Source organism: Calonectris borealis, chromosome 19 (assembly GCF_964195595.1).
Source record: "Calonectris borealis chromosome 19, bCalBor7.hap1.2, whole genome shotgun sequence".
Lineage (NCBI taxonomy): Eukaryota > Metazoa > Chordata > Aves > Procellariiformes > Procellariidae > Calonectris > Calonectris borealis.
Window position 1 is genome coordinate 6,676,100 of NC_134330.1, and position 19,165 is coordinate 6,695,264.

Consider the following 19,165-nt stretch of genomic DNA (forward strand, 5'->3'; position numbering starts at 1 on the left):
CAAACAAACAGTTTTGTCCCATGTTTCTTTGATAGTTCTATGAAAAATACTCTGTACTTTATCTCTGAAAACGTCTCTCTCTGCAGACCATGTGCAACTCTGAGAATCCTATCATAAATCAGTGTTTCGACAGGACAGAGCTGACAGACAAAAAGAGACCTGAGACGGTAAGAACACAAGAGCTGGATGGAAGCGTGGCTATTTCCTCTTTTTAAAAGACATGCCCTAATGTGGTAGTCTAAATGCGAGCCTCTCATATTTAAAGCTGGGAGACTGAGGCTTGTTCTGCAGTCACACGTATTAGCTGTAAGTCATCGCTTCATACATAGTTTTCTTTCTTTTCTTCTAGGCAGCAACTCAGTTTAAAAACAGCCTCTCCAAACTCATGGAAATTCTGATGTCCAAAGAACCCTCCTACATTCGTTGCATTAAACCTAACGATGCTAAACAGGCTGGTAGGACCCTGGTGACTCTTCCTCTTTTTTTCTACGACAGCTCTGTATAGACCACTAGATCCCAGCCAGTGAGGCACAGGAAGGAGCTCAAATGATGAAGTCCTGCAAGACTTTTTCATTTTGGGTCTGTGCCAGAGCTTCTTGTGGGGAGGTGGTGGCAGTACCAGCAGCCAGGAATCAGAATGGGAGCACTGGTCTTGGATGGAGTATGGTCATCTTTAAAGCGAAGAATTATTAACCTACATAACTTCCTTTTAATGACCTTTATTCTCCTTCATTTCTTCCTCCTGTATGCATAGAACATCCTAAAGGAGAACTTCGTTTTGGAATGAAATATAAATGTATATTAAAAGAGGGCGGGGGGAGACAGGAGACACAAAGTAAGTTGTGTGGGACTTGCACCGTGAGGATGGGTTAGAGGTTAAAGATAATTGCATAAGATATAACCAAGATATCTTCTCCAGATGAAGGGACAGCTATACATTGATCATGTGTCTCTGTTTTCATTCTCTCTCAAGATCGATTTGATGAAGTTCTAATCCGACATCAAGTGAAATACCTAGGGTTGATGGAGAATCTCAGAGTGCGCAGAGCTGGGTTTGCATATCGAAGAAAATACGAAGTTTTCCTGCAGAGGTAGGATTACCGTGGACTTCTCTCTCCCTGCTGCTCCCTCCCGCTGGTCTCGCTCCCACAGATGTTGGGGCTGGGGAGCTGTTCTGAACAGCGAAGAGGCAGCCCGTACACCTGAAAGCCTGATACCCTGACGGAGCGAGAAGCACGGCCTCTCTCCCTTCCCACTGCCCTGTACGGATTGGACTTCTCTCCCTAAGATTTCTTCTGCTGCCAATTTACAGGTACAAATCGCTTTGTCCAGAAACGTGGCCTACATGGGACGGACGGCCCCACGATGGGGTGGCTGTGCTGGTGAAGCATCTTGGCTACAAACAGGAAGAATACAAAATGGGACGGTTAGTTCTTCTATTTTCTTAATTTGAGATTATGAATCATTGGACGTCCATGTCATTACTTTTAAGTAAGGCTTCTCTATCTAGTGGGTGAGGAAAAGAGTAGCGATCCCAAAGGGGATGCTAAGGGCAGGAAGCAAACTTCTCCGGCATGTTAAACACAATTCTGCATTTCTATTTTTAGAACAAAGATTTTTATCCGCTTTCCCAAGACCTTGTTTGCAACGGAAGATGCTCTGGAAGTGAGGAAGCAGAGTCTGGGTGAGTCACACACTGCAGTAGCTTCGTGGACAGTTGGCTGTCTGTTTTCTCATTTATTTTTTTTCCTGTTTGTTTGAGGGGGTGATTTTTGTTTAAAAAATTAACCCCTTTTCTGCCAAAATCTGCTTGGTCACAATTTCAAATTGCCGTTTTTCTTGCAATTTCAGCAACAAAAATGCAGGCCACATGGAGAGGCTTCTACCGTCGAAAGAAATTCCTGCACATGAAACACTCAGGTATGAGAGAGAGGGAACTGCAGTGCTGTGCAATTGCATGGTTTGAAGTGGCCGTTGCTGTCAGAGATGACTTGAGTTTGATGTGCAAGAAGGAACATTCCCAAAGCCTTGCTGCAAGTAGAATGGAAGATGTTGGTCCTTCCACCTTTAGACTGTGAGACTGAGCAAGAGAAGCAGACTTCACTCATGTCCGCCCAGCAGCCCCCATACAGCAGTTCCCATCTGCCGGTGCTTTTTACTGACATTTATCCATTGTATCATATTGTTAAGGACTTAAATTATATTCTTTCCCATATGCCATGTTGAAGGCTGTTTACTTACAGAGCGGGCTTTCTTGAGCGCTCTTTGTTGCCGGTTTTGTATGGAGTCAATATGGGTACGAAGGAGCTCACGCAGTGCAAAATCTTTGTATTATTTTTAGCAATAGCGATCCAGTCTTGGTGGCGGGGAACCCTGGGACGCCGAAAAGCTGCCAAGAAGAAGTGGGCAGTAGAGACTATCAGAAGGTGCGTAAAGAATAACCTAGGCCAGCAAATGGGTACTTATTTCTTAACAATAGGATGATAGGAATAAACTTTCTTGTCACTACAGTATCAGAGGTTTTTTTAATAAATTACAACTATTAAGTAAATCCCAGAAAATGGTTTAGTTGGAAGAGACCTCTAAATATCTCTAATTTTGATCACTTTTCTAATTTTCTAATCAAATTTTCTTCTTCCTCAGGTTCATTAAAGGTTTTATTTACCGGAACCACCCTCGCTGCCCAGAGAACGAGTATTTCCTTGATTACATCCGCTTCTCCTTCCTGATGAACCTCAAGCGTAATTTACCAAAAAATGTTTTGGACAAATCGTGGCCAACTCCTCCTCCATCGCTCTGCGAGGTAGGCACAGCTGCAGCGGGGTCAGATGAGTGATACGCAGGGTGGCAGCATTGGAGACCCCGGGCCGCCGAAGGCCTGAGGGGACCCTCCTGCTACCAGAGCAGGAAAGAACCAGGTTCTCGCTCAAGTTCCACCTTGCATTAGTGTCTCTACTAGTAGAATTAATCCAAACATCATCATACGGGTGTAATTATAGCATATCTGTAAAATTATTAGAGCTATAGTATTGAAAGTCCTCGAGAGTGTGGTGCTGTTGCAACACCGTTTTCTACCGGTTTTCTCATCCGTTTCTGAAATTTTCTTCCCTTTTTCTCTGAACAAATTAAGTTCCCTCTAGACAGTTAAATTGGCTGCAATGACAATGTGGTTGCCTGTGAAGAACATATTAAACTTCCTCTATTGCCATTATTATTCTGCATCTGGCAGAATTGCTTTTTTTGTCTGCTGCAGAAAGTCCCAGTTATCTTATCCAAAGGTCCTTGTTTGGATTGCAGGTACAGCTGGAGGCGAGGAAGGGCACAGCAGTGTAAAGTGGAGTGCTCCTGGTATTCATTCTCCATTCTAAAGCAGCTGGAGAATGTTACGGGGCAAACTCTCTGAGAAAGGTGGAAAATAAACTTCCTATTATTTAATTTTAAAAGCGACTCTCAGTAATGAAACAGTATTTTAATTCAGCAATGCATTTTCTGCAGTTGCTTCTCATCTGTCGTCGATGTTTGAATTGGTTTGTCTGTAATTTTGAGCTATTTTCATTTATTGTGTGACTTCTTCAGGCATCCCAGCTCCTGCGACAGCTATGTATGCAGAACATGGTCTGGACCTACTGCAAGAGAATCAGCCCCGAGTGGAAGCAGCAGGTACGAGACAACTTTACATGATTTCACAAACTACGCTGATGTTCCCAAGAACAGGAGGGGGTTCTCGGCATTATTTCTTGTAAGAAACGAAGGAGGGGAACAGCTGGACGGGAGGGACGAGGGTACTGCTACAGAGGGAGGCACAGAAGCAGCGGTGAGGCGGAGGAGCTCTTGAATCACTGCACGCTTCGGTGGTTGGTTAACAGTTCCACAAGAACATGGTGATTTTTTTTTTTTCCAGGTTAGAGACAAAAAACTAAAAGACCAGAATGTGCATAAAATAGAAGAAAAACCATTATATACATATTTCAATACATATTATTCAAACAGTGTTGTATATCCATGCCCCTATATAATTTCCTATATAATTCGCCCCTATATAATTTCTATACTTTCCATGGAAGATAAAAATGTAAGAAGCCGCATTATTCTGCTTGTACCATGTAAAGTAGAGAGCAAGAACTCTGCAGACACAAAACTAGCCATTTTCCAAAGAGAGAAGTTACAGGGACAGTTATAGCTGCTGTTCTAGCTAAAAAGAATAAAAATCACACTGAAATTTGGAAAGGTAGGGGGAGGGAATTTTTTTTATATTAAAAAAAACCTCCGTGAAGGGACATAATAGGAAATGTATACATTAAACAGTTTAGATGTAACTGTTAGGAGGCGATAGTAAAAGTTGCCATTAAGCTTTTTTTATTGCATAGTATATCGTACTGCTTATGAAAGCCTGCAAAGTGTTAAGCACATGTAATGAAATGCTGCAGATTAGTTAGTGGCTGAGCCTGTGATTAAGGACACAGGATTAATACCAGCCGTAACTGAGCTGGAGGTGGAAACTCAGCGGAACACTTTCTTTTCCCCAGCAAACCAGACGCACTGATAATGAGTATCTTTTATCCACATTTTTACCTGTAAATTATCATCTCAGGTACTTTATACTGTGTAATAGCACCCGTAACATGCGTTTGCCCTAAATAAAGCAAAGGGGATTTCCTGTTTCCTCGTTCAGTGGTTTTGTTCTTACTGTGAAGGAGCACAAGTCAGGAGCTAAGAGCACGGGGCATATTTACAGCGTGGGGTGACTCTATCCTGGCATACCGCCACTCTGAAGGGGACCAAAGGTTTATGGTGACTAAGCATTTAAACAGGAACTCCCAGGGCAATACGGTAGCTAATTGCATTGTACTATTTGTCAGAGGATAAGGTAGAGAATATTGGGAGGATCAGAGAGCTGTAATGAATGTGTTACGCGGTGCTAATAAGGACACAACTTTTTTGTCGGTACTTCAAGTAAAGATGTTGATTCGCTGAAAGGCTTCGGGGGTAGGGGAAGGGACAAATAATCTGAAACACGAAGAAAGCCATATGGGTAGAGCAGGAAAACAAACTGTTTAAGCTTAAGGAGGAAGAGGTTAAGAGAATCACTGCAGTGGGAGGATTCTGAGACTTTTTAAACATGGGCATTATCAAAATCCAGAGACTAGATGCCACGTCCAGATAAATTCAAATCAGAAATATGATGCATACTAAAGATTTGGTAGCTGTTGAAAATGTAAGGGCTATATGGAGTATTTTGTGACTAGTATGATTCAGGAAGTCAGAACTAGATAACAACTGCTAAAAAAACAAAAAGAGAACATCTCTTTTAAGACAAATTTATCTTTTTATTTAAGGAGACACTTTATACTAAACAAGAATACATCTTTTGTCCTTGCAGTTGGAACAAAAAGTAATTGCCAGTGAGATTTTTAAGGGTAAAAAAGACAATTACCCTCAGAGTGTTCCTAGACTCTTCATCAACACTCGACTTGGTGAGTAGGTGTTGTGAAGTTTAACAGGAAGAAGAAAAGGGGGGCATTAATCTACTCTTGCTAGAAATTTCTCTTTCTGACCCCACCCCTTTGGTTTTAATACAGGTAACGAAGAGATAAATGCTAAAGTCCTTCAGGCTTTAGAAAGTGAAGCAATTAAGGTGAGATACATGTCCTAATACTTTTGTCGAGCTTCTAGAGTTATTCAGCAGAATATCAGAAGATTAGATTTCTGAAGAAAATATAGCAAGAATTTTACATTTTACTAGGCTTGTAATATCTTGGAAGATAGTCTATGGGAAGAGCTGATGGCTCAGAAATACGATTTGGAGATTTGTGCAAGTTTATGTCAGGGTTGCCGCTGGCATGGCTGGAGAGGAAAGGAGCAATGAAGAAGCCTACACAGACTGAAGCTAAACCTGGATTTTTCAAGCCCGCAGTCAGACAGCTGTAGTCATCAAGTTACTGTTCAGAACTCCTCTAGGTCAACAAGGAAGTCTGTGGCAGAACTAAGAATAGGACTCAAAAGGATTGTCTCCAGTCCCAGTTTACCAACCACTGGTCAGTACCTCCTGCAAGCTCTGTAGGCTAGAAGGAAGGTAGCTGACAAGTAAACAAGTTGCATTTTTAGCACTGTTAACACTTATTTCAGTATGCAGTTCCTGTGATCAAGTATGACCGGAAAGGATACAAAGCAAGAGCGCGGCAGCTGCTTCTTACCCAGAACGCAGTCGTCATAGTTGAAGAATCCAAAATCAAACAACGAATTGACTATGCCAATCTAACAGGTGAGAATGGTGACATAAACAGGGTTTGGCTCACGCTCACTTGGCTACAGTTAAATAAGTAGTAATAAAATAACGAATTTGTCTTTGTTCTGGACAAGAATGGAATTACCTGATACTGACAAGCATTTTAAGTCTGTAATATCTTGAAACTGAGTTTTTCTAAAATTAAACTCCATAAAATGTCACAAAAATTACTCAACTCATCTCCCCCAAGCCCACTCTTAAATCATTTCCCAGTTGCACATCTGTACCACAGGGGAGTTGCACCATTATTACATAGCAGCAGCTTGGGGCACTGCTCCAGCTTTCAGCCCTCTAAATATTTGACACAGACTCAATGCTTTTAGAGGGGGGAACTTGGTCAGAGAGAGAGAACTGCGAAGTCTGGTGCATTGTAGTCATTACTTGGCTTTGTCTGAAACCTCTCACTTCACAGCCTCAGCTCTAGCTCCGCTACAACTCCTCTTTACAGCCAGTTTTGACGCTAATCATTTCAATGTTGGCCTGAGGCAACTATCTGCTGCATTTGTAACTGTCACCCTTGGAGGTGGTTTCCAAGGGCAACACTTAATTTGGGGTTCTGTGATTCCCATAAGACGCTATTATGGCAGAGATATACGTTTATCTCTGCTAGGGTTGGGCTAGCTCAATTTAAATAGCTAACCCAGTTTGTATCTAGTGTCCAGATATTAAACAAAGTCCAAAAATAAACTATGAAGAAACAGACACTCCTGAAACACAGCACAGTGCTCCTTAATTACCCCCGGGAGAGGACTTTTTTCATTTAGCAAACATGAGCAACTCATGGCAGAGGCTAAGCCTCTTGCTTACTGTACGTCAGAAGGCGCTGCTGGCTGGCCGACTAGAAATGCTGAATTCGGAGCCCGAGTCGCTCACAATGCGGTGTAACGAGAACCTGCAGCAGCTCAGGACCAATACGCCAGCAAGCGGGCGTGAGTTCAGCCTGTCCCCGAGCCCAGCTGCAGGGCGAGCGAGGAATTCACAGCAATGACAACTTTCTGGAGCCAAGCTCCTACAGCAGCTCTGGCCTTTCTTACCACACGCTGGCAGTGGGGGGAGGACAACAGTGACCACATTGTTCCAATTGTCCCTCTCCTCCGTAGTACCCCAGTGATTACACCACTCATCCACCTACAGGGCTGGAATGAAGTATCTGTCCAGTGGGTGCTGAAAAGTAAAATTTTGGTCAGAGGTCCCTTAACTGGCCAAAGTAGCCCTTTGTCAAGTCCATGAAAGCCATGACAGTTTGTAAACAGGCATTCTTACTACTTCTCATGGACAGAGGCATCTGAAAGTTTGTTTTCCATCCTAAAGAGCACAGTTAAGCTGACTGTCTGTCACCTTGCAGCCTCTTCAGCCTCCCTGCTGGCACATTAGCGCAGTGCTTCTGGGCAGCTTCCCAGCTGTCGGGTTTCTTGGTGCGGGAACAACAGTTGCTGCATTCCTGGGAGAGGTTCTCAAACACATGCAAGAATCCTCGTAGAGTTTTGTTGGGTGTCAAATGGCCATTCTCTGTTGCAGGCATCTCCGTCAGCAGCCTGAGTGATAACTTGTTTGTGCTGCACGTGCGCTGTGAGGATAACAAACAGAAGGTAGTGGGACTCATCCATCATTTCTCCATCCAGCTCTAGAAAAAGTTTTAAAGGCACAAAGAGCAGCAGATCCAGCTGGGGGGTGGGCGCAGATGGTGACACGTATGTAACTAACGTTGTGCCAGCTGTAAGTAGCATTTCACTTACATTTCCTTGTGCTGACAGATGGGGTTCACCAGTGACTTGTTCACCAACAGGATTGGTGCTGTCCCTTGCCCCCATTACCGATACCTTGTAAATAAATTCACCGCCATAGGTGCAGCGTGACCCACAACAGCGGCCCCAGAGATCTCTGCCAAGCCTGGTCCACTTGGAGAAGTGTTTTTCCATGCTAGCCTATGGAGATAGTTCTGTCCCTGTTAATTACAGCATAATCATTTTGGTATCCTGACACTAAAGCCATGATCATAAACCATTGTCCCTCTCTCCTCCCAGGGAGATGTTGTACTTCAAAGTGACCACGTGATTGAGACACTAACAAAAACAGCCATGCAGGCAGACAAAGTCAATAATGTCAACATCAACCAGGGCAGGTGAGTGAAGCCAAGGCCCTCTCAGGAGCTGCCTTGGTTTTCTTGTGTTGGTTGTGAAGAGAGCTCTGCTTCAGCATTAAAGGGCTACAGAAACATACCTATACGACATCAAAATGTACCTAATGCATCTTAACTAAGGCTCCAGTTCCTTTAACACGCAGATCTATTGCAGCTAAGCATCAATACAAAGCAGCCACTTACACAGGAAAAGGGTAAAACTAAGCTAGTGGAGAGGTCACAAATACTCATCAAATCTGTTCTTACCTCTTTCTCTTTGCAGCATAAAATTTACAGTTGGGCAAGGCAAAGAAGGCATAATTGACTTTATATCAGGATCAGAACTGCTTATAGCCAAAGCCAAGAATGGCCATCTAACAGTGGTGAGTACAGGCTGAGGTTGGCAAGGAATGGTAGTTCACTTACAGTGGATCCAAACCCCGATTTTGGCATTAGACCGTATTTGCAGCAGATGGACGCGCGCCACATGGCCTTGCTGCACTGCCCTGCTCTACCAGCCTTTTTCCCAGTTGGAGCTGCACGTTGTACTTCTCTTCCTGAAGTCTCGAGAGACTGCCAGGCTTGCTGCAACTCATCTCCTCCCCAAGATTCAGGCTTTAATGCTATATTCTGTTGCAAATAAAATTTTAGAAAGACATTTAAAAACACAGGAAGCAAAAAAAAACGCCTCCTCTTCCCTTCTCAGATTGTTTGTAGTCTTCCTGCTAGTCAGATATAGTCATGCACCTGATTTATGCAGTCAGATTAAAGGTTATTCGGAAATAAATCCAGAACATATTCAGACTGCACTCACTCCCCTTCCAGCACCAGAGCTAAGAGCCAGCTCCCCTGTCCTGCTGCAGGCTGACCAGCCTCCCAACAGCAATCACCATTTCCACTTTGCTCCTCACTGAAACAGTCCATCCTATAAAAAGCCACAGATGCAGCACTGCCGAAGGATTCCCTTGCTCTGTGGAATGCCTATAGACTGTACACAGGAAGAGAGATTAAATTTGTGTAAGCATGCTGAAATGAGGATCAGGCTGCTTTATTTGCTATCCATAACAGCAAACCAAGCAACTTAGACTATGAGGAAACACATCCCATAATTTTTTTCCCCAGCCTTTCCAAACCATCCCTAGGAACATTTTTCCAGTTTTGCCCCTCCCTCCTCAGCAAAGCAAAGTCTTCTTGTACTGCTAGCCTAGGGAGAAGGTTTTAATATTAACCAGAGGCACCGGGGCGTAAGAGCATGGGGGGCTCCTCTAACTTACTGAATTGCCAATATCTACTTTTGTTTCCTGCTGAGACTGACCAACGTTACATACTGTGGCATAACGGCCAGTCTTTGGTGCGCTTTAAAGGTGTTTAGGAGCTAAAACTGTTGCTGCATCTTTGTTTTCAACACACTTTCTAGCTTGTCCTTCTTCTCCTGCAGGTTGCTCCTCGTTTGAATTCTCGATGATAGTACGTGCCACCACAACAGGACCTTTTCTTCCATCAGTCTGACTGCACCCTATAGAATTGGCTGGACATTGTTCCCAGTAAAACTCCCCTCCTTCCTCGCTTTGCTCATTTTGTTTATTGTTACCAAAGACCTGCACTTTCAGAAAAACCACAAAATACATCTTGCTTTCTTGTCTTAATATGAAAGTTCCAAAAGAAAGGCCTTCTCTTCCTTACCTTAGTGGCAAACGCATGGGTCCAACGCAATGTCTGTGAAACCGTGGCTCATGAAACCTATTCAGCTGGGCTTTGAGGGAGAGGTAGCTCTGACTCTGTTAGAGTTTAAGCCCTGATGGAAACGACCAAAATTTGTGCTTATCGTCATGAAAAAGCACAATCGGAAAACAAGTAACTCTGCTGCTTTGTCAGCCAAATCAATTAAATGCCAAACTTTATATTCAGAAAGAATGTTTTATGAAGAATTTTGCTCTGAGACGTTTTGATGCTTTGTGTTACAATATATTAAAGCCATATTGTGTAAATGAGTAAAACCCTGTAAATACTTTATAGCCGAGTATGAGAGATGCACTACAAGACGTGGAGTTGATGTGGAAACTTTTATGTTTTAGATTTGGAATTTTTGTTGGTTTTAGTTTATGATTATAAGGTATTAACCTGAGAAACCCATTATGTAACTTCTTCACTGATCTGGAGCCAGAGACTCTTACCTTTTTGTGAAGTCACCTGTCCCATTTCTTGCTCTGTAGTGATTATTTTTATACTGTAGGAACTTTTTCATATCCACACATCCAAACAAAACGTTAAGTAATACAAACTGCAGAGGCCACCACTTCTCTGTGCCGCTCTAGGCTGGAAATGAAAGCTGTAGTCCCTGGCCACAGGATGTGCACATGAGCTTTCCCTCCCACCTCGTACCTGTCTGGGAGTCACCACTGCCCCTTCCCCCCCCACACCTCAGCAGGCTCAGAGCAGCACCTTCAGAAAAAGCTGCTTTTCCTCATTTTTAGCGATAACTGGAAGTTTTGAGTTCCCACAATAAAGCTCCACAATGTTCATCTAAATGCCTCTCAGTACTGCCTTAAAGAGGAGATGGCTAGTTCAGCACTGCTGGCATTACTGACCAACTGCTGACAGCTCCTTTGCATGGAAGCATCTTCCTAAGCAAGCTGTGTCACTTCAGTTCTAACCCAAAGCTAGAAGGGAAACGCGTTTTGAATGCTAACTGGTCTCAGGCTGTGTCACAGAGTTAATGCTAAACACCTTCATTTAATAAAGAACCCAAACGGCTACAGGGTGGACAGCTATGTGTCAAATACCTGCTGACTGCAAATCACAGCTCCAGCTTCCATTTCCAAGTTCTAGACCTCAAACAGCGCATTTTGCACTCTACTTGCCTTAGAAATCCTTCACATTCCACCTCTATCCTGATGCAGCAGCAACAAGTTACAGTAAGCCCTGAATAAAATATAACCAAACATGTTGCCACTCACATACGATCACCTCAGTCTCCTACTTTTTGGTTTCTGACATCATGCAGTTATCAAACACTGCCCCAGGCCTGGAATGCTGTATACACTGTAGTACATATACACCATACCACTGTATATGCTAGAGTGTATATGCTATACAATGCTGTATACGCTATTATATAACCTCTTCAAGACTATGCTCAATAAATTTTTACGAAAAAAACACACCTTGTCTTCATTGTAGAAACTGTTTCATCACCTTTCTTAATTTTTTGAGAGGGAGGGTGTGATTGTTTCGTCGTTTGTCACACAGCCCCGCTGAACCTCTGGCTCCTGGGCCCAATCTCCAGAGGGCAGCCCTGCTACTGTCTATGACAAGGAGCAGATTGTTCCTAGAGATTTCTAGGACATCAGCTAAGCAGGGTGGACATTAAGATAACGTGTTTCCCTTCTCTCCATCCACGTAACTGGACTGGATGAGGAGTGCTGTAAGGGCAAGTGAAAGGAATGCACCCACCAGATCACGGCTTTTTGTGCATTCAGGTAGGGAAAGACTGAGTAAATGGTGTGATGCAAGGCAGGCTGTCTTCTAGGAGGCTGGCCTTGCAGCTATGCTACTTACGCGTAAGACTGGGATCCTACTTTCTCTCACGTCTGAAGAACAATGCTGTTACTTCTCTTTCTCTCTCTCTCCCCCCCTCCAAATGCTCCTATTACAAGCAACAAAGGAAGTTATTCTTGCTGAAATAACTAAAATATAAAATAAAGTCATAGTAATATTTGGCATTTTTAATTTAGGTTTGTTTTATTTAAGTTTAATGTTAATTCCATGCTGTGTTTCAGTAAGAACAATACAGATTCTGTATCTGTGGCTCCAGTCAGATATCCAGTAGTACAAATTAGCTTCAAGTTACACATACTGAACAAAAGAGGTTGAGCGAGCGAAGGGAGATGGGGAAAGGGGAGGGAGAAAGAAAAAATATTGAACACGCATGCAGGCTTATCAATGCCACCTTCAATGCTAACCTGCTTTGAGGAAAAGTAAAGAATAGGCAAGAATGAGCAGCCACGGATTGTTGAACTGTTACCAGCACCATGATTTTCAGCAACATTTCAGCAGTTTGGAAACTTTTGTTTTTTATACAGTAAAACCACTACAATATATGTCCCAATGCAACCTGCAACTTCAAGCTAAACACCCAATTAAGTTTAAACATTGGTATAAAATTCAGTTTAAACAGTTATAAAAAAAGAAAAATGCCACCACATGCGCACTACCTTGCCATAACAAATCTCTCCCCTACAAGTCTAACGGCCTTCAGGTGTAACATCCACTTCTAATGGCAATCTCGCCACGTCTGGCAGGAGACAATACAGTAATGCTGAAAGCGCCTTTACGCAGTCCTGTTAGTGTCTTAAAGAACCTAAAAGCTGGCACCAGTAAAATCCACAGAAATTCACTCTTGCCTTTAAGAACTTTTAAACTGTGTAAAAAAAATAAAAATAAAGAAACCCAACAGGGCAGGAACCTAAATTCTGAGACCCAATGTAAAAGTCAGATTTGGTGGTTCTCAGAGTGACACTGAGGGTTTTTGTGGGGAAGGGGAAGGGTGGTCAGAGATGGGTTCTCTTGTTGGCCTTTGTGTCTCACTGGTTTTCATCTTCCACATCCTGCAGCGCTTCTTTATTCTGTTCTTCACCTACAAAAGTGTTTAAAAGTAAGGAAGACGTTAACTTCTAAAAATGAGACCTTCAGAGCGGCTTAACAAGCATCTAGAGATTAATAGTTTCATGCAAGTACACACGCTCGCTCACACACTTGCATAAATGACACACACACTCTCGTAACATAGCCAGTTCTGGAGTGAAGCGTTTCCATGGAAATTAAGCCTTATAATCACCTCGTCACATTTCATACAGAACTGTAGCACAGGCTATTATGTAGCTGTACATGAGGACAAACAACAAACCACCCTTTCTGAAAACTGCGACTGCGCAGGTGATCAGTCCTGTTGATCAAGAGATGAACAGCCAAGACAAAAGTCATCAGAATGGCTGTAGATCAACATCCTTAAATCAGAACATACCTTCCCAAAAACCTCATCTCCACTCCAGAGAGTGCTAAGGGTATCTATTCACTAGCTACAGAAATGAGACCAAAACAGTTTTTAGAAATTAAACTTTTTTCTGCCGGAGTCCACTCAAGTCTCAACAACAGCAAAGTACTGCAGTCAATTTTGCAAAATAACACTGATTATTATTAAAGGTACCAAAAGAAGTATGAAAAAACATCCCTACTTGAAGTCCAACATGACAAGAAACCCTAGGCTTGAGGTTATTAAAGGAAAACATTTTGTGGCAATTAATCTCTCTTGAAAAACGGCCAGTTTGGACCTATTCAACCAGGCTGCGACATGCAGTGAAATGGAAGTCTATCCATGAAGACTTTTGTAGTAAGTGTTTGGTTATACTTCAGTTGCCCCTGGGTGAGATGCATGCAATGCCTTCTGCACGTCTTTGCCCGATTTCTACCGCAACAGGAAAAAGTTTAACGTAGTTCAGCTAGTGCCATAACACATGCACGATTTAAGTTAATTGATAAGAGAAACTGAAAAATGTTTACTTTATAATTATCCTTAACCATGTGAGATGGTACTCTCTTAAGGGCAATAAACGAAAACTACCCATTCAAAAAATTCATTTGCAATAAAATCCAATCAAATGAGACTAATGACTTTCAGCACATCATCAGAATGCCTGCTCAGAGCATGTCCAGATTCAAAATTATCACCAGGTACAATACAAGGTAGATTTTGGAAGAGGTGGCCTAGGAATACAAGACATCTGACATTCAACAACAATAAAATTTACATTTGCAATTACATAACAGATCACTTAAGAGAGGAAAGTAGAGGCCCTAACCCAGGAAGATGATTAAAAGAAGATCTGAGCATGCTCTAGCCAACGCACTTAAGCAAATACCCCTCTAACAGGCGATTGTGAAAGTACTTTTCATGCCCAAATATTCTTAATATCCATCCAGGTATGCAGCTCAATTCCCAAACATGTCAGTTACTTTGGATCTTAGTCAAGCGTATTGGACCCGGGTAGGGGTAACAGGTCACAAATAGGTAGAACATTGCTTAGCCCTGGAATGGAGTCAAAGATACAAGCAATTTATCAGCAGCGAGAGAGTGACAGAGGCAAGCACGATTAGTGATCGGAAGAAAACTGACGCTGAAAAGTTCATTAAGCCATGACGAAGACTTACAAAGTAGAGTTTTTAGGAAATGAACAGTTGGACTTTCCTTTAGGAATCTATACAGCAGGAAAGAAGGGGAAAACAGGAATCATATGAAGACGACATTACAAGCGTGAAAATAAACTAAACAGCTCGTCTATGACATGGTTAAAAGATACAGTAAATGAGATGGAAAAGTGTAGCAGCTGAGTAACACCTGACTTTATAAAGTCATTCCCTACAACCTACACAACTGAAATCAAAACAGGCAAAAGCTTAATGCAAAAGAACAAGCCTTTTTCAAGTCTCCCCCACCCCTTAGGAAACTGGTAATTGTGGTGATCTTTCTCAGTGCCAGCATTAACTTTTACCAATCTTCAAGGCTCTACCCATTTTGGAAATAGGGAGCTCTGGAAGCAACAGTATTAAATGCACTCAGCAAGCATATTAGCACGGTACGAGGAAATAACTTTGCACCTATGTCTAAACATTATGCATAAACACCATACTTTTTGTGGACCTGAAGAACTGCACCACAATTTTAAGTAGTTCTGCAGTATTTTAAATTTTGTAATCATTATCCTTCTGGCATGCATCATGAACCGTAACTAGGATAATCTGAAATACTTCAGGAAAAACAAAAATATCTATTTTTCTATGCTATGAAGCTAATTATGAAAGAAGAAATTTGAATCTAGATTATGCAAAAAGAAATATAAAAAGCCTCTGTAAATAATCTTGTTGAACTTCTATGATATACAAGATACATGAGACATGTTAGTCAGCTCACATGCAAATAAAGATAGCTTTTGGAAAATGTTCTAATGCTACTATCTCGCAACAGCAATCCAGCCTTGTTACTTCACCGAAATGGCTTCCTCAGTGTTCTCAACAGAGCACCAGGATATTTGGCTCCATTAAAAAAGATAAAACTAAAAGGTCGTATCTTAATTGTGGGAATTGGGAGCAAATTTCTTTTTCCAATGCCTAACCATGGCAAGGAAGGCATCTAATAATACCTGCAGTATTTAGAGCAGAGTCTGTACAGATCCATCCAGGATACATACGTAGGCCTCTGCACCATTAGATAATCTTACGCCTTTGAAAGCAAGGTGTGGTCCCTCACAAGAGACTTAAGCACTAGGATCTAGGGTAACCTAGGAGCCAAGACCCCACACATTTACAGTTTTCCCAGTTCTGTCAAAATCCCAAAGAAATAGGGGTAAAATGTGACCTGCAACATTCAATACTCATGATCTATGCAAAGAGCTAGAAGCTATCAAGTAACAATATTTCTTTAAAACAAACCCATCAATCCTACACAAAAACAGGTAGCTGGTAAAGTTAAGAGATTCTACAATTGCTTTCAAACGGACACTACACCAATAAAGTCCTCCAAAGTAATGCTATATGGCTATCACCATGCTTCAAGTAACATCTTACACAAAAATTTAAGACACTCATTTATTTATCTGAAGTTAAGCAGCAGTGTTGTTTCAAACCTCTGTGTGTTTCTATGTACCTAACATACTTTAAACAGAACTGACTTCCCCCCCCCGCCCCAAGTTAAAAGTAAAGTAAAGTCAACTCTTTCCACTTGCTTCTCCAGGACATAATTTTTGCAGAAGAAAACATGAGTTTAATCCTCCTAGAGAGAGAATATGTTTAATTCACTACCAATAATCAGTGAAACAAAAGGCATAACTCAAAAAAACTAAACAAGAGTAAATTTATACTTAGCATTGTATACGAAAGCATAAGAGGAAAAAGTCCATTCAGTATGCCAAAAACACACTTTTAAAAATTTAAATATCTATCAGATGTTAGTAAACAGAAGCAATCAATGTCCCACCCTCTGGTACTGCCAGGGGATATATTCAGTATTTGCTCTGGCAACAGCCCACTTCAGGAGTCGCAACCTAGCACTTTTGGGACTATTAAAGTACTTCAAACATCTCAAATAGCAAACTAGATTTCCCCAAGCTTTTTTTTTTTTTTCCTCCTGGTATCAAAGTATTTTACAAAATCCCTTTTACTTTTTCCTCTTCTCTTCGTACTCAATTCTTCCTAAGAAGAGTAAAATATATGAAAAGTGCTGTAAGGTGAAGTGATTAGTATGATGGCAGTAAATCATCCACTAAAATGCCAACAGAAGTATTGAGTGACCTGAAAAAAAAGGGAAACTAGATCGTTTGCAATACTTCCTCCCGTACTGGAAATTCACATCTGGTTGGAACGACAACCATAGATGAACATGACAAACCATAAGAAAGAAAAGCTGAATCAAATGAAGTCACTGCTTTTAAAATAATCACAGATGCCTAAGCAGCCAAGTGCGGAGGAAAAAAAAAAAATTTAATGTTACTAATTGCACACCTCCTTCCTTCAAGTGAGAGCTGAAACGCTTCTCAAAACAGCTAGTGTCACCCCTATCAGCTTATCCAGTATTACGAAAGGACAGGAGTTCAGGAAGGTCAATTATTAGGAAGGACAGAAGTAAACCACCAAACCAATCCACATTTCCATGCTCTGTTTTCTGAGCAGAGATCAGGAGACTGCAGCATTTTAGAACAGAGTTTACTTACCATCACCCTGCATGTCTGAAGTCCATAGTGTCAGATTATCACGTAACAACTGCATGATAAGTGTAGAGTCCTTATAGCTTTCTTCACTCAGTGTATCCAGTTCTGCAATAGCATCATCGAAAGCTGCTTTTGCCAACCTATGAGCACAAATAAATCAGATTGATCAAATAAATCAGACAAATAAAACATATATTGCTGAACAGAATCCAGAAGCACACAAGTTAAACCTGTGCCTCAGAACACCTATCTTCTAGTTCAGTACATGACATCCATAGCTTCCGTAACAAATTTTTATATTATTTAATGGTGTTTGTATGTTCATGCAAATATCTCCCATCTTCAAAACCAGTCACTTTGTGTGCTTAAGAACAGTATCTTTTTACTCAAGAATATTGGTTTTATTAAACATTTCTACATCTTGCGGTACAACTAATCAAGGTCTGCTAAAAGCTTAAAAGAAAGTATATTACATAACCTGCAATGACAGGAATAGAAGACAAACGGTATTTGCTTCAATCCTCACTTTTATGCTCATATGAACTGAATCCCTACAGATAGATGAGCTACAGTCATTCTATACACACTCACAGTTCACAGAAATTAGTAGCACGACCCTTCTTACCTTGTAAAATAGCCAACAGCAAGAGAGGCAAGTTAAATCACCTCACACTTTTTGCAGGATAAAGGCATGCAGAGTTAACATGGCAAGCTGTTAAGCTGCCATTAGTTGATCAATCCAAGGTTATCACTATGCTGCTTCTCATGTATGATCTACTCCCAGATAAACAAATGGGTCTGGACTCAGAAGAAAATGGCAAAGTTGAAAACCTTTCCGATGAATTGACCTCAAACAGAGCAAGTCATCAACTACGAGCAGGAAAAAAGCCAGCCCAGAGTTTCTGTTGAGGAAAAGCAGTTACCCAAGTGGCAAGCACTTCTGGCTTGTTTGGTATTCACATAAATTTTCTCCATCTTCCCAGTCACTACCTACCTGCAGGCACGATCAGGAGAATTAAGAATTTCATAGTAGAATACAGAGAAGTTGAGCGCAAGTCCTAAGCGGATAGGATGTGTTGGCGGGAGTTCTGTCATTGCAATATCACTAGCAGCTTTATAAGCCACCAAGCTATTCTCTGCAGCCTCCTTCCTGTCATTTCCTGTGGCAAACTCAGCCAGATACCTATGGTAGTCCCCCTTCCTGAGAACAGAAACAGAACATACAGTAATAAGTCCGTAGTCCTTATTTCCCCACCAAATAAATGGCTCAGTTCCGAAACTGATGTTTATATATTCACACACTAAGGACACTGCTGCTGAATTACTGTCTAGACAACAGCGCATTAGTACTTAAGCGAATTTTAAACCATCAGGCAGGAAAACCAGTTTGGGTTCACTTATTTTCTTGCATTAGTACATGAAATCATACTATTACCTTCTCCATTACCCAACTGTTTCTCTGTACAACTGCATCTCATCTAAACTAGACAAGTTTTTGATCTGAAGGATAGAGATAATTCACCTAGAAAACACTCTCTAATCATTTCAAGATTTAAACGATGCTTCAGAAAGTACAAAATATGATCAAACTAGTGACTACAACAACATATTCCAAGGCCAAGTTTCACTTGATAATGCAATTTTGAAGTTGACACTACATGTCAGTTACCTGTCTACCTAATTTTCTTCTCTATGAGGAGCGCACATCTCATGCACGAAAACACTGAAGCAGGGATGTGATCTCTACATTATTAGCCCAATTAAAGAAAACGGTTGTTTCTTACATCTAAGAGCTGCACAACAGCTTATATTAAGTTCTCATGATCTTATTCCAAACAACACCTATCCAAAACCACACAATCAGGACACTAACACCTCAAAGGTAGTCAAAAAGGGATATTGGTTAGTCATGACTGGACTGCCCTTTTTCTAGAAGAAGGTACTGTGGCTTGAGCGGGCAGAAACACATGTATAGCTACTTTATTTCTGTCTTAGTTCAGA

The 19,165-nt window shown here is 41.5% G+C and overlaps 2 protein-coding genes across 15 annotated transcripts in view; one reads left to right on the top strand and one right to left on the bottom strand.

Moving 5' to 3' along the window:
- MYO1C (myosin IC) overlaps positions 1-11,566 on the top strand; it is a 65,009-nt gene extending 53,443 nt beyond the window's left edge. For all 4 annotated transcript variants that reach the window (XM_075168762.1, XM_075168763.1, XM_075168765.1 and 1 more), the window contains 16 exons: positions 87-167; positions 350-455; positions 974-1,091; positions 1,313-1,426; positions 1,608-1,684; positions 1,852-1,920; positions 2,342-2,426; positions 2,644-2,803; positions 3,577-3,660; positions 5,381-5,474; positions 5,580-5,635; positions 6,127-6,262; positions 7,805-7,875; positions 8,311-8,408; positions 8,689-8,788; positions 9,844-11,566. In XM_075168762.1, the coding sequence (XP_075024863.1) occupies positions 87-167; positions 350-455; positions 974-1,091; positions 1,313-1,426; positions 1,608-1,684; positions 1,852-1,920; positions 2,342-2,426; positions 2,644-2,803; positions 3,577-3,660; positions 5,381-5,474; positions 5,580-5,635; positions 6,127-6,262; positions 7,805-7,875; positions 8,311-8,408; positions 8,689-8,788; positions 9,844-9,870 (1,476 nt within the window). In that variant the 3' untranslated portion in view covers positions 9,871-11,566. The remainder of the gene's footprint in view (positions 1-86; positions 168-349; positions 456-973; positions 1,092-1,312; positions 1,427-1,607; positions 1,685-1,851; positions 1,921-2,341; positions 2,427-2,643; positions 2,804-3,576; positions 3,661-5,380; positions 5,475-5,579; positions 5,636-6,126; positions 6,263-7,804; positions 7,876-8,310; positions 8,409-8,688; positions 8,789-9,843) is intronic.
- The window catches only part of YWHAE (tyrosine 3-monooxygenase/tryptophan 5-monooxygenase activation protein epsilon), a 41,819-nt gene that overhangs the window by 1,790 nt on the left and 20,864 nt on the right, over positions 1-19,165 (bottom strand). The window contains exons 4-7 of one of the 11 annotated variants that reach the window (XM_075168774.1): positions 18,159-18,365; positions 17,168-17,304; positions 11,964-12,051; positions 7,782-7,853 (exon numbers count right to left, since the gene is read on the bottom strand). In XM_075168774.1, the coding sequence (XP_075024875.1) occupies positions 11,990-12,051; positions 17,168-17,304; positions 18,159-18,365 (406 nt within the window). In that variant the 3' untranslated portion in view covers positions 7,782-7,853; positions 11,964-11,989. Of the gene's footprint in view, positions 1-2,241; positions 7,854-10,107; positions 10,201-11,237; positions 11,328-11,963; positions 12,052-12,120; positions 13,042-17,167; positions 17,305-17,789; positions 18,067-18,158; positions 18,366-19,165 lie in introns of those variants that run through there. The other 10 variants (XM_075168776.1, XM_075168771.1, XM_075168773.1 and 7 more) reach the window with 10 other exon arrangements.